This window comes from Engystomops pustulosus, chromosome 5 (genome assembly GCF_040894005.1).
Source record: "Engystomops pustulosus chromosome 5, aEngPut4.maternal, whole genome shotgun sequence".
Taxonomy (NCBI): Eukaryota; Metazoa; Chordata; class Amphibia; order Anura; family Leptodactylidae; genus Engystomops; species Engystomops pustulosus.
Genome location: NC_092415.1, coordinates 19549327 through 19565169, shown reverse-complemented (window position 1 = coordinate 19565169; position 15843 = coordinate 19549327). Strand labels below are relative to the sequence as shown.

The window sequence follows — 15843 nt, the reverse complement described above, 5'->3', positions numbered from 1 at the left end:
AGAACATTTCCATATCAATAGAAGGACAATGACAATCAATCCCAACTGGAAGAAAACCAAGGACACAAAAACATTGTAGCAGGTGGCGGAGGTTCTTCTAAGGGTCCACATGCCGGTGCGCTGAAGATCGGAGTCATTGTGGAGTAGGAGCAGAGAAGAGGAGCAGAGAAGAGGAGCAGAGAAGAGGAGCAGAGAAGAGGAGCAGAGAAGAGGAGCAGAGAAGAGGAGCAGAGAAGAGGAGCAGAGAAGAGGAGCAGAGAAGAGGAGCAGAGAAGAGGAGCAGAGAAGAGGAGCAGAGAAGAGGAGCAGAGAAGAGGAGCAGAGAAGAGCAGCAGAGAAGAGGAGCAGAGAAGAGGAGCAGAGAAGAGGAGCAGAGAAGAGCAGCAGAGAAGAGCAGCAGAGTAGAGCAGCAGAGAAGAGGAGCAGAGAAGAGCAGCAGAGAAGAGCAGCAGAGAAGAGCAGCAGAGAAGAGCAGCAGAGAAGAGCAGCAGAGAAGAGCAGCAGAGAAGAGGAGCCACAGACTGGCCACAATACACCCAACTGATAACTCAATGTCTCGTTCCGTCTACCCTTGAAAACTGCCACAAAAACTATTTGTGGAAGTTGCGATCAGTTGCGTCTATCACGTAATCCAAGGGCCACCCAATCCCACCAGAACAGGAGGTCGAGGTCTACTTGACCAAATCCAATGGCGCCCTTTGACTTGAATCACATAAAAAGTATAGCAACTCAAAAGCTCCACCCCTTTTTGACGCCCAATTTTGTTTAAAAATAAAAAATTTAAAAAAAAAACGCATCACCATCCATACGCCAATTCTGCTTTAGTATTCACCAGCGTCGGGAATGTGGACAGACAGAAAAGATTTTTGGAGCCTGTACGCGGTAATCCGTCGCTAACCACTCACCTCTACAACCCGAAAATAGCCGCCTGCCAAGCTGTGCACACACACACACACACACACACACACGTACCCTTCCGCAGAGAAGTCTTTTTCCTTGCAGACTTCCATCAGTTTTGGAGTCAGTCGATAAGCCTTGAGCGACAGCGAACCCTGAGAAGTCTTAATGGGATCTAAAAAAAAAAAAAAAAAAAAAAAAAAAAATAGTAAGGAGAAAAATTGTAAAAAAAAAAATATATCATCAACGGGCACAAAGAAATCATCAAGAATAAACAGGAAAAAATAAAATTTAAAAAAAAAAACATTTCAATAACCCACAAAAAAAATAAAAAAAAATAAAAATCAAACACCTTGCCGTATACTTGATCAAGGGAGGACAATATCAAGAATTTTTATTTGTGTTTAGATCTTAAAGGAAACCTAGCATCAGGAATCTACTTATCCAGGTAGATCTGATGGCAAGTTCCTACTAACATCCTAAGAGCTAAACTATCTTTCCCTATTTCTTTAACACTTCCTAAACTTATCGACACCAACTAATATGCTAATTTTCGGCAGAGGCTACTAGGGCGTGGAGGAGGAGCCTCTCCGGGCTACGGGAGTAAAGACTACTCTACGCCCTAGGAGCCTCTGCTCTCCGGCCTACTTCTGCGCCGACACACTCTTAATATACAGATTGTGCGCCACCTGCTTCGAGCACCGCGCATGCGCAGTAACCCGTTCAATGCTGGCGACTGCCATGATATTCCTGTGCACGCCGACTAATGAACACGACTGGTGCGCGAGTTTTATATCAAAAAGCTTTGATGCGAAAGGAGGTGGGAGACTAGAGGCTACTGGGGCGTGGTGTAGCCTTTGCTCCAACAGTGGCCTCATCCAAAAATGTGCATATTAGTTATATAAAAGAGAGTGTAGGGCTCAGGTTGCAAGTAGGAACCTACTATCGGATCTACCTGGATACTTGCCCAAAATTAACAAGGACACACATCTGGTACTTTTTAGAGGAAATATTTTTTAAAAATAAATTTTCATAAATAGTGTCAGATTTATGGCCTATAAAAAAAGTGTGGTGGGACGCTTAATTTTTTAATATTTTGTTAGAATAGATGTGGGCAAAAAAAAAAAAACTTTTTAAAAATACTATAAATAAAATATTTAAAACAATTTAAAAAAAAATAAATAAAAGTTGCAATAAACCTAACTCTACACCAGTTCTCACGTACTAAAATGATATCAGTAAAGACTAATGTCAGGACAGTTCATGCATCATCCTACGCCAGAGTCATAGGCAACGTGAGGTCTGAAGACACCATCGCCCCCAGCCAGACCATTAGTAAAGTGCAGTAACTATCCTTGTACCACCTCTCACCCCCGACCACCCCCACAGGGTGTACACGGTCAAGTGTGCACTATCCAGGGGGTAGAGTTCTGCTGGAAGGTTTCTACTCCATGGAGGTTAATTGGTTGGAAGAAGCCTCAAGCTCAACGTCCACCGGATACATTTCCATACAGGTCATCAGCCTAACCCTACATCATTCTCAGCGGCATCTCGGTGACGTGTAGATTGTCTGCCATCTTTTTCTGCTTACCCGTAATGAGACAAACTTTAAAAAAAAAAATTTTTCAATTTCTATCAGAAACTGAATAAGCGATCTGTAGACAGAGCAAAAATGACAATTGGGAGGAGCCTAGCAAGAAGAGTCCTAATGAATAGCTTCTCCCAGTAAAGTGATTGTTTGGCGTCTGTTCACACCTGACAATATTCCCCATGAAAAGGATTTCCTAAAAATTTCTAGCTTCATGACGAAAATAAATTTAGAGCCGAGAGGGGAGAAGATTCACTTCATTGAACAACGCGGCTAATCCTTGTTGGTAAACGCTGGGGATCCATTTCATACCCGCAGCATTCCCAGTCCTCGAGGTCACATCACATATCGTTACCGATGTTTGAAAATTTTTGCTCCAATTTGTATTCAAAACATGATACTTCACCTTCCAGAACAACCGTGGGAGAAAATCTCATCTGATATTTTGATTTCCCCCAAAGTCGTTCTACCCAATGACTGCCAAGTGCCGGCCAATCATAACCAGTAGTGCTGTGGCCACGGTGAACAAATTGCCTATTGGTTGGTTCAGAGCACAAAGCTCCTCCCAAGTGTCATTCCAAGCCAATGATCTCGCACTTGTTACTCTGCTACCCGGGGACTGTACAATGGAAGCCTCTGGAATGTAGCGATTCATTAACCCTTTATGGGGAAGCACAAGATAAAGGTCTGAGGGCGGTTTTATGTACATTCCTGTGTCCTGTTAAATACCAAAAATAAAGAAAAATCAGCAATTAGTTCATCTATTTGTCTCCTCTCTTTGATTGCTTGCACCAGCGATTAGCTGGACAAAAGCCCGGGCGCTGAAAAATGACTACAATTTCAATGCTGGGCTTATTAGCATGCAGACTACGGAGCTCGCCGGCACACTGCTCGCCTCCGGTGCATCTCAAATCAGGGATACAATGGCCACAGAGCCGTCTTACTAGTTCACAGAGATACAAATACCCTCCGAGCATACAACGTGTGGCTCATGTCCGCAGGCCGAGGGGGTGAAGGAGCAGGCGGGGGGGATTTATATGGCAGGCCAGGGGTGGCTTTACATGGTGCACCGTGTTTTCATACGGAATATCGATGGTAAGGAAGGTCTTGTGAAATAGCTGGAGTTCTAGGGGGGGGATGACCCGATGAATACAATTTTTATGCGCAGACTGGGAAGTCAACACCTGCAGACCGCAGGCTATACTCAAAGCGGAGAGAGGGGACGGCAATTACAGAGAGGTCCCCAGGCTATAAAAGAGAAGCTGTAATTCTTCTTAAATCGGTCCAACTCCACAACAGTCACCATCACGGGACCATCGCAACAATTATCATTAATGAAAGGTTTAATCCCGTCACAAAATCTCCAAAAAAAAGACAGTTCTATGCAGCTGAAAATTTACCCAGACTCAGGAATTGATCAAAAAGTGGCTCAAAGACAGTCTTGGGCTCAGTCCACACCTGTGATCGTCAGGTTCTGTTCCCTCTACGGCTATCAAATAGCGAAAAATCTGCCACAGTAAATTTGGGGAAACTTTGGGGCACAGTGGGGGGGGAGGGAGGGGAGTTAAGGACCACCAGTCCATTTCGGTGCCTCCCTTCACTACAGGGCTCTGTTGGTATACAGAGTCTCTCCGTTGAGGTCTTGCCAACACCACGCTCCCGTGGCAGGTGTCGCACTGTTGACGCATTGCTGCCACCGATCCTCTGTATGCCAACACTGAGGTGAAGATTGGAGGAGCCACATTGGCCTGAAGACTACAACAAAAGGTAAGAGATCACTATTTTTACACCACCTAGGGCCAACGGAATAAAAAACATATTGGACAACCACCCTTTTAGGGTCAGTTCCCTATATTTCGTATTACACATGGGAAGATGCCTTAACCGTTACCATGTATTGAACACAGTCGGCCAATAGGAGGCGGCCGTGGTGGACTAGAGATGTGATAATAGGCGTCAATGCAATATGGCAGCGTTTAGGATCTTTTTGTCGAAACAAAACCAAGGTCGGAAGAAAACTTGGAGCAGCTGCCACAGTAGATTCCATAACATTTTCACCAAAAAAATTTAAAAAAAAGAGAACATTTTTTCGAGTAGACTGACAGATATTAATAGGAGTCAACAGAACCCATTATAAGTCACTGAAGTCTGTCGAGCTTTGCTGGCGTCCATCATGTCATGGATCGCTCACGGCTTGAACTACATTCTTCTGCTCCTATGATGGACTAGAAAAATTGTGCACCCAAACTAAAAAAAAAATGTAAAAAAATTGCCGCCTATTTGCAATCTGATCAAATAAAACTGCATCTGTTAAAAAAGAAAAAAAAATTTAAAAAAAAACACATAAACCTGCTTAAAAATCAGCCAGTATAATGAACAAAAAAAAAATTAAAATCCTAGCGCCAACCACCACAAGAAAACCTGGCCAGTGCATTATGATGTAGACAAAATTTCCTTCTCGCGTATTACAACAAATATTAAATCACGGCAGGAAGAGCGGCCAAAAATCTTGACACCTGGAAGTGAGGTGCTGGAAATATTCGGTTACCCCTAGCTGGAAAATATCTGGAAGCCTGAAGGACTAGGAATATTAAGGATTGCAGCATTTACATTGTCTGGAAGAACCGATTGGATTTTGGTTTTTTTTTTTTTTCCACATAATGCACTTTTTTTGCCCATTTTATAGTAGAAACTACTAGGGGTAGCGAGATTGATACTTGGGGTATTCTTAATACCTTGTTCCAATAGTTTTTGCATTCTGGGTTCAATCACAAATCCTTCGGCTGCACTCACTCTGCCGTGTGCTTGCACAACAGGTGCCCATGTTGTCCCTTGTCCTTGGATACGACCACCCCTCAACTTTGGCAGAGGTGACCACACATGCACTATTGAGGTGTACGACCTCCTGGATCCAGAGTTTATTACCACAGAACAGCCGAGGGACATGCAGTAACTTCAGTGCATTTCACATGCCAAATCAATTTGCTTCTTCGTGCAGTCACTCCAGCAGAGGTGGTCGTATCCAAGGACAACAATCTTGTTTCTAAAAGGACCACATTACTACATTAAGTTGAAATTATCTTTACAAAAAAGGTACATTTTTATATAAGATCCAATTGAAGAAATTACGTGTACGGCAGATGAATTAAAGTAAAATGTCAATGCTCAGATGAGATAAAATCCCATTATACTGCGTTTTATCCCTCCAGGTAGTGCCATTATCAGTACAAATCTACAATGCTGAAATAACTTACAAAAGTTCAATACAGGTCAAAAAACAAAAAAAATTTCCAACGTGCAAAGCAAACACAGTTTCAAATATTATCAAAAAGAATAAAAAATTGAAAATGAAAATAAAATAAATATGTAAATTTTTACATAAATATCTATACACACGCACAAAGTTATACTCATATACACATATGCTTCTTTGGACGGGTAGGAATACAGAACTGTTAGACAACTTTGGAACCCTCCATACTGTTCCTAACTTCCAGGTTCCTTTTTGAGAATTAATATTAATTTTGCCAATTACATTTTCATAAAAGTCCCATAAAACGCAGCGTAAGCACATAATAGGTTCCTCATATTGTGTTTTTAAAGAAAATTGTTCTTGGCTACCTCTCTCCCCGTTACGCGCCTCTGCACCGGCACATTTTCGGGTTTTTGACTCTCGGTTCTCGGAGCGGCATCTGTTCGAGCAGAAAGGCGACAAAACGAGACACGAGACGCGGAACAAGTGGAAAATTCATCAGGCCGTGATGTCATGTTTCCAGCCAATCTAAGTCCGACTTTAACAACTTGTTCTCTCCTGTAATCCGATTGTTAACATACTGGAATAATTTGGTAAGATTGATCGTGTTCATTAGGAATTTTTTTTTTTCCTGACAGATACGAGGGACGTTGACATTCGCCTCTCAGCTGGAAGCTATATATATATGCTGGACGGCCAGATACGCCATAGCGAACGCTCGAAGAAAAGAGGGGGGGGGACAGGGGGGCCATAAAGCTGTTAAATTGCCTACGGTCCTGATAGAGCACAGAACATCTGGTCTGGAGAGCTTGAGGAAACACCATTAAACCGGTCGGGGAAAAAAAAAAAAAAAAAAAAAACATTTGCATTCAGTGGAAACAAAGTAACAAAGTCGTATTTGTGAGCCCCTGTCAGGTAAAGATTTTTTTTTTTTTTTTAAATTAATAAAATGAAAAAAACTTTTTGGAGAGACTTGGCAAACGGCCTTAGGATTGGTCAGTCACGTATTCCAGAGCCAGACGTTCTAGTAATCGAGGTTTGTTAGACATCTGGTCTGGTTCCACCAGCCTTCACCGAGGGAGAGAAGCTGAGGAATAAAAATGAAGCGACCACTCTCCGGCATTCCTGAGCGTACACATCAGGTCTCTGATAGCAAGAAAAATAAACACTGAGAAGGAAACGCTGTCTAGACGGAGCTGCTGCTCGGGCCGCTACACACACACACAGTTGGTATTTACTTAAAAGGGACTGCCAGGCTACTTCAGACAGCTAACCCCTCCGACCCCCCCAACCCAATCACCGAGAGAGCACCTCGAAGAGCACAGCTAACGAAAACCAATACACAAAGCAAGAAAGTGCACAAAAATTAAAAATATATATCTCCCCTTACCGTAAATGAGCACGACGGATTCCTCAATGGCGTGCTGGTAGCTAAACTGGGAGTCCAGGAGGGCACGGCTGACGAAAGTGCCATAGTAGGTGGACTGGTACCAACCCACGTGGAGATGGTCAATGTTGACATGACGAAGGCTTCTCATCATTTCCATCTGATACTGAACTGTAGAGAAAAAGAAAAAAAATGGAATTGTAACTAAAGAAAACCATAAAATCGGGAGGAGAGATCAACTTTTCTTATTTAGTAAATTACTACAGATCTGTTGCTATTACTCAGCACTTGAGTTCTCATTTTTACACGAGTTACTTCAAGACCTTTCATAGAGATTTTCATTCTATGGTTGGGTTGGTTTTAGAAAGTTGATGCGTCTCAATCCTTACAAGACAACGGGGATCATACATCTCAAAACAGGACAATTTCATTCAAAAGAAAGACTCCGACAAGGGTCTCCTCACATGTTGGGTCCCCTTTATCCTATGATAATAACTGATGGGGGGTCTCAAGGGACCTACATTCAAATAGAGCCACCATATGGGTCTTCCAAGTCAGGGCACCTATATCCCAAGGTAATAAGCGAGTTGCATCATAATAAGGAGGGACACTTTCATACCGATAAATGGGTCTTGTGTCACATGGGACACCTTTACTCTAAGATGATAACCACTAGGTGGTCTCAAGGCAACTTCATTCGAATAAAGCCACAAAATGGCTCTTGTATAACAAGTCAGGGCACCATTATCCTTAGTTGATTCGTAATAGGGGTGGCATTATAAGAGCAGGCACTTTCATACCACGACAACCATCAATAAATGGTCCTTGGGTAAAAAGTTGGGTTGCCTTAATCCAAGTAGATAACCAAGAGTGGACTCGTATCGGAATTTGAAGGACCTTCATATTGGTAAGAAGGTGCTCATACAACAAGTCAGGGCACCTTCATGGCAAGATAACCAATAGTGATCTTATAGATCACAAATAGGGGAACCTTCATTCCAAGGTGACCAACAGAGACCTTATATGAAAAGTCACGGCAAGATCGAATCGGAGAAAGCCAAGCTAAATTTTTTCTTCAAAAAAACTCAACTTTAGAAAACTAACAATGGAGCGACACCTAAAAATTTTCCCCGTTCATGGCTACGACTTTATTTTGCGATGTATTGCCCAAACAGAAAAAGTGCAACCCAACTTGTGATCAGTGACTTAAGACCAAGTGGAAGCTGTTGGCTTTTTTTTGTTTAATCCTTTTCCACAATTTCGAGGCCGTCTCCGTGCAATCGAGAGCTCATCTAAGCCGTGAATGAAAAGCTTTGTCTAATATTAACAGATCGCAGCGGCGAGGCAGGAAACCAGAGCTAGTGAAGGGGAAAAAATGAGAGCCCTTGTTTGATTGAGATCTATATGTATGGCAATATTGTTATGCAAGTGGCTCGGGAAGGTTTTTTTTCGCCTTCTCATGGCAAGACAGCAAAGTTTTTGTTTGGCAGAAGACAGAAGTCCAATCAAATGGGCATCTGCTTTTGTTTATCCTTAATCTTCCCACACGTTTTAGATTTGTAAGTCGCTAGAGGCGGCCAGCGCAGTATCTCAGATCCGTATCATCAAGATGTCCATTCGCGTAAGTGAAGCATAATTTGTTCCGACTATGTGCCTAGCTCAACTCATGCGGATACTGAAGATATGGCCGCCGGGGGCAGGGGAGAAGCCAAAGTAATAGTTCATTTACTATCGACAGGGGCACTTCCTTAATTTGGAGATTTTAGGAGCTCAATGTAAATTCTTTAAAACACCAAGGGAAACTAAACCTGTACATGATCGCACAACCTATAAGACATGTTTCGGTCATTGACAGGGGGATCCCTGACCCATGATGGCCTATTAAAGTCAATAGTCCCGAGAATTGAACTTTAAACCTTTGAACAATGGAGTGATAAATGGTATGAATTTTTTTTTGAATTCTTGGCCTCCATTCTAAAATCAACTTTCAAAGTTGTGTTTAGGAAACAGAAGGGCTCTACTAAAGCCCATATAAGCTTTGAGCACTTTCCCCTAACACTGTGTGCTGCTGCCATGTGATTACAACAGAATGAGGGAGTGGGAATGTGCTGAGGGAGCAGTGGGGTAAGGGGGAGGCAGTGTAACAGTCTGTGAACCTAACACTGGGCTCTGGAAACCGACCCAGTAGTCTTTCAGTCTCAATAGAATGAATTTTAAAAGTTGATTTTCGAAGGAAGGAGACCATGGATAACATATGATTACTGCAGTCACGGCACCTGGATCTATAAGTAATTACCCCCAGTTTATCATGAAGGATTTTAATAGATTTCCTTTAGGCAATTTGTAGCATCCAAATTGAGGGCAAGATATAAGAGGGTAAATTGATGTTCCCACCCTCTTGTCGATACAGGGTGGTTCATGGCAAGAATCGGAAGAATCCTGTCCACAAACAGTGGTATACAATCTCTTGCAAGACCACTCGTTGATACAAAGAGCAGTCAATCATTGTGTGGGAGTGCCAACCAGGACTCTCTCCGCCTCTCCAAAGAGTCCACTGAAAATATACTCATAAATCCAAAATAATCTGGGCATCACTGCTTTATCTGTCATGGTCTTATCAAATACTGTCCATGTGAAGCCCCAGGAACACTAGAATTGATGCCCGTTACTTCATAAGTGATGTCCATCCAAAAAGAAGTCATACTTGACTCGACTAAAGAAAAATTAACATTATTACACTAATAGGCAACGCAAAACAAAAACAACTCATCCCTTTAAATAGGAGCAATGACTAATTATCATAAGTACCACAGGAAGTCATGGTCATCTCAAAACTGCGCACCACGTCTCCGACTTCGGATTGACGTGGAAAAAAAATTCTGCAAATAAACACATTTCACTTTTTTCCCCCCTTCTTTCTCCTCTCCTCCTTCTGCTTTGCTGGAGGAAATGCTTACAGACACTTATGAGACTGAAACAATCCCACGCAAAGTTATCAGCAGTAAGGTTAATCCATTTTTAATGATAAGAGGCACATCTGCTCAAGGCATTAAGATACATCTGAGTAGATTCACTGAAAACAAGGAAAAAAATCTGAATTCTGTACGCCACGCGGATGCAGTCAAACGTTGAGAGACAGGGTGAAGAAAATATACAGATGATGTTGACCAATCTGTAAGAAATCTACGCGTAAGATGTCACGGTAGAAATAACTCACCATAAGTCAACCGGTAGAAACTTCCCGATATGTGGGACTGTCACAGACATGTAATCTGAAGAGCCACGTTTGATAAATGTTCTACGTAAAGCCCAAGCACAAGGAAATCACTGGTCTACCTGGTATATCTATATGGACAAGTGCCTAAAAGCATAAATTTGTCCTTCCTGATCTACGTCTATGGCCAAACCAGTTCCCTGATGAGAGGTCAACATCAAAATCATCATCGAAGTCTAAAGTGTGAAGTCTATTCCTCTTGGAAAAGACCAACTGGTTTGGTTTTAAACTCACTTCATGTCAATAGGCTTCTTGAAACTCAGACATTGATAAAGGGAGCTGCCATATTTAAGGTGACTAAGCCTCCATTTTCTGGAAAAGGTGGTTTACAAAGGCAATCTCCATATAGATGAATGAATTCCTTTAAGTCCTATAATATCTCAGGAGCAAAGAGACTAGCCACCTGAGTGAATGGTTCAATTGGTAAGGAGATTGTTTAATGTCCATTGGCCATTGTGTAGAGAACATTGTAGGTCTTGTGCAGACAATCTGCTTAAAAGTCCTGTCTTTAATGGGCTTTCCAACCCGTTACGTCAAGTTGCAAAACTTCCGTTGGAAGAGTTCCAATGTAGAAGTGCAGGAGCATCCGCCCCAGACAGAACTATGGTCCTGCATCTGGAGGGAAGGTGGAAATGAGGTCTCCTAGTCTAGCGACTGGTGAAAGTAGAGAGGAGAAACATCAGGTGCTCTATAGTTTTCCCACAGATACTGGTTTGAACAGGACAGATGAAAGTTTTGGTGGTCTATATGACTAGAGTCATAATTCTCATGCTCAAAGTGAGCAACCTCATGGAGATTTTACTACAGGTACCAATAACGTGTGCAATCAATGGCTTCGGATATCTTCAGCATTCTCAAAATCACATGGCCAATTGATTCCAACACACCCATTGTTTGGGTAGTACTAAAACCAAAGTATTGTAGTTGATGTGGACAGAATCACAAGATGAACACAGCAATGAGCAACGATGAACATCCAAATAAGACTAGCAACCGGTTTTCATTCGATTGCAAAGGATTGGGTCATCCTTCTGGCCATCCTTGAATCAATGAAACCACCAAGCCCCAAAAAGATAGAGTCCGGTGAGGGTCGTCTTCACATCAATGCTTTGTTATGTTGCGTTAGGTCGAAAAAACATGGTCCAATTTGAAACAAACTTCAATTCTTCAATGCTGAGGAATACAATGCATCACGTCCTACGAGCCAAGATCTTCCAAGACAGCTGATTAAGGATTAATCCAATAGACTGCCAAAATTAATAAATCTAGCGCAAGAACTAGGCTCATGTATCGGGGGACAGAGAATAAAGGCATCGAACAGATTGTGAGCTCCTGTGGCCCTCAGCTTGCTTTTCGCCTTGCACGGCAATGAATAATGTTTATCTAACGTTACCCGTTGCCACAAAATATGTCAGAGGTTTATACATAATGTATAAACTTTGCGGTGGCTCCCGAGAATGTCAACATCTTGAAAGAAAGAGAGAAGCTCCCCTGGCCGCCCTTCAAAGATATCCCACAACTGTACAGGCTGAGGTAGCAGGGCTTTCATGCTCCGTCACTGAAGACCTGCTCGTAGATGTCCCTGGTTGTCAGTCTCTTATGGAAACATGTGGCAGTGCAGTCTTCTCAGCCATTTTATTTTTATCGACACCGAGGCTCACAGAAGAATGCGAGATAACAAAGGACGGCTCTTCTAATTTGCAAACTTTTGTCTTCAAGAGTTTTTGAGTTTGGAGAACTATCACAAGGATCTCCTGTACAGAAGTACTTCCCACTGCCGTCTCCTGAGCTAAAGCAATGACATCAATGATCACTCCGGCCAATCAGTGGTCACCTGTAGTAGTCAGGTGACAATCTCAGCTTCAAGAATGGCAACGCCAGAGACTAATCACCATGGCAAGCGATTGGCTACATCAGCCGTGTGCAGTTAATTCACATCACTCAAGCTCCGGTAACCGATCAAGAGAAACGGGCAAGGTAGTTTTAGGGTCTTCCTGCCATGACTGGGAAAACATGCCAATAAGTTTTCCAGGATGGGATAAGGAAATCCACAACTCTTTTAGGTACCTTGGAAGGCCTATTTGGTACTGAAGAGATCCAACAAGGTCGAAACAGAACGGTCTACAGTTGGGACTCTGTTCTTTCTGAAACATTTATTCTGCTTTGGTTTTAATCCCACATGTCATAAGGCTTCTTGTAGGTCATGCTTGATGTCAAGGAAGCAACCTTTTTAAGGTAGCTAAAAGAGGCGTGGTTTTCCTTATCCCATCATGGAAAACTTATTTGGATGTTTCTCCAGAATCCCCTAGTGGAGCGTCCATTGACACAAGTCTCCACAAGCCTACAAGGCGGCCTTAATTGGTTGTCTCCGTAAGGTGACAGGTGAACTCTTACTTAGTAGTTGACAGTCGTCTATGCTCAGTCACGAGAAAGGGTCGGAAAGTAAGAGTCCAGTGGGCAGTTCTAACCTGAGCACGTAGGCTTAAACACGCACATAACCAGTCTATAAAAGAGGAGCCAGGGAGGTTACAAAAAATAATAAATTTGCCTCAGTTCTATGGAAAAGGGGTAAATGCGAATAAACCGACTTAACAATTATTTTCTTACAAAACTATAAATCTATCTGCTCAGTTACTCCTCTATTACAGAGGACTTGCGAATTGCATATCTGATATTACGTCAATAGCCAGAACCGCCGAATGGTTTATAAAAACTGATCATCCAAGGCACTGGAGGTAGGATTGTCCACGTGACCCCACACGCAAACCCTAGGAGCTAGGATTGAAAAATTCTTCTAGCCGGTTAGAAATCCTAGCCATAAGCCTTCCTATATATGGGGCTTGTTTGTTTTCTCCGCTGACACTGCGGCTGACCCTAGAGATTTACAAAGAAAATTACATATAAAGAATTGCAGCCGCTGCTCTCCGAAGCAAGACGTTCGAGAGTATTAGCAACCCGTGGTCGTACAAATGAGGTGACCGGAACCCGCACACGCTGCTTTCCATAAGAGCGCCGCGGACACCTTGCAGCACATCCACACACTGTGACTTTGTATTAACACATCCAATAACACGCACAGTAGCCCTGACCACTGCAGCCTCCAATCTGAGCATGGTCAGGTCAGATCTCACGCAAGGAAGACTGAAAAACCCCCACACCGGAGGGCGGCTGTGGATTAATATATCAGCGAGGTGCACAGTCACACTGCAAATATATGGAAGGATAAGAGAGCTCTGCCGACATTAATCTCCTACATTCCCACTTTTGAAGCATATGGAGCCGAAGCTTCAGCGAGCACAGAAATGATCTGAGCATACAGTGCTCAATGCACCTGCTAAAATCTCATCATAGCGGTAAAGACCCCCTACCAGACAAATTCACCGGCAGAGGCCACAGTTCATAGTTCCTGAACATTAAATCTGGGGAAACGACTCTGAGCTGCAGCTTCTTCCAGTATCGGAGACGGCGAGGATAAATCACAACAATTACATACACCTGGTACCGAGAGGGAATAGGACGGCATCAGTATTCCCAACGTGCTCCTCTTACGGAAGTCTCCAACATATGCTGCTGTGTATGTACAGAGTGCACACAATGTTCAGGAATATACTGGTGGTGCCGGCGTATTGCTAAGTGTACACTCTATGGATACAACATTTGTACGATACAAATGTGTTCAGAACATTTGTCGTAAACTTTGCCCAATAATGAGATTTTTGATTAAAAAAAGGGCTTGTCAAATTCGTGGGCACCCATGACAAAGCCTCCGCTTTGCAAAGGTCTTGGTTGCAACACTTTTCACTTCCGGTACAATTCCACAGTCTAGTGGCCGCCATCGCTAGGCAGTAGATATGAGGTTACATCGGGGAAGCCTGACCACTAGGATTGCCAATGATTACTAGAAGAGGGATCCAGTTTCCCCTAATAAAAGGCAAGGTTGAGAATACGACCTATGAATGGACCTCCGATCATTGACCATTGGAGGGCCAGAGGTCAAAACCCAAACCAATCAGCATGTTATCCATTATCGCTTGGATAGGGGAAAACTTTACATTTTGTGACAAGCCCAACAGCGAATGTTTCCAAATTTTGGGACAAAACCCTTAAAAGAGCAACAGCGTGTAAAACTAAGACAAGGGGCTCCTCAGAACTTCCATTCCCATATTTGCAATAGAGGCCCTTGCAAATGGACACCCACCGGTCAGTCACACGGTCTGGTTTGAGACTTTTTTGCTGCAGTGTGTGAATCAATTTATCAAAAATTCTGTAAACTGCATTAAAAATGATGTAGGCATCCCGTGTAATAACTGCAGCCTGTGATATAAACACTGGTAATCCTCTACAGGTGATCCGTCATCAATAGTAAAAAAAAAGTTTGAAAGGGGGCAGAAAACTTTCAGGAACAAACGGCCCTTCTCCAAACCAGTAACGTAGTGGTTAATAAAAAGCAGTGATGGGAGCCGTGCATCGAGCATCTGCGCCCCCGTCCATCACGTGATGCAATCACATCATCCCCAGTGTAACGTTTGTGTCGTAACGCCGGTCTTGCTGGACTGGAGAAATCGGCAGCACAGCTGTACGTCTATGACAGAGGAAGGAGCAGGAGAATAACTACCATATGTATGAAGTCAACCCAGACAAGAAGCAAAACACGAGGCAGAAATGATTTCTCGTTGCTTAGCAGGCAAAAGGCAGAGCTGACAATGAGTAATGACATGTTGACGTTTTGTAAGGATTCGCTGGAAAGCGCACTTGTTAACCTGCCACCAGACGTAGATGGTTAAGATAATATCCAGCGCTAAAGTAAAAACACGGCTACTACGAATAATATAAATACGCCAAGAAGTACTCCGCCGTCCGCCCAAACCAAGTGCAGGTACGGGGACCACATGCTCATACGCAGCTTTATTCCCAACACTCGCAAGAAACTTCTCAGAAAATGTACTTAAAAGGGCATCTACCACCTGGATAAAGGATGTTATGCAAAGGAGCCAGAGGTGCTCCTTATGTCTTATCCTGGTGGTAGATGCCCTTTAAAGGGACACTCTGGCGCAAAATGTCTCCTAAAACCAATAATTGTGCCGAGTAAGTTGGGCCACTAATAAAACATAAAGAGTTTATCTTTTCGACAGATATGCCAATTTTCTGGAAGGTGCAATAGAGGCGGCAAATAGGCAAATTCAGCAGACTATTTTTGGGTCGATGTGGTCAATTGCAAAGCAAAAACTTTTCGACTAGATCTCTCCTCCACTGAAAGGCTTAAAAACAGAAATAAAAATTCAAGGTCATCACTTTGCCGAGAAGGCCATCGCTTTAACGTTACACGGTGGTGGCCTTCTACTGTGCTCATTCACCAAAACCTAGATGTAACCCAAGGCAAGAACAGACCAAACAAGGTCAAACATGGACCAAGTCACTGAAGCTCTAATTCAAAAATCTGTGAA

General features: G+C 43.0%; 1 protein-coding gene across 1 annotated transcript in view; it reads right to left on the bottom strand.

The window, feature by feature from the left end:
• The window catches only part of EIF3H (eukaryotic translation initiation factor 3 subunit H), an 80374-nt gene that overhangs the window by 15203 nt on the left and 49328 nt on the right, over positions 1–15843 (bottom strand). Inside the window, exons 3-4 of the mRNA XM_072151290.1 lie at positions 7129–7296; positions 973–1072 (exon numbers count right to left, since the gene is read on the bottom strand). Coding sequence (XP_072007391.1) covers positions 973–1072; positions 7129–7296 — 268 coding nt within the window. The remainder of the gene's footprint in view (positions 1–972; positions 1073–7128; positions 7297–15843) is intronic.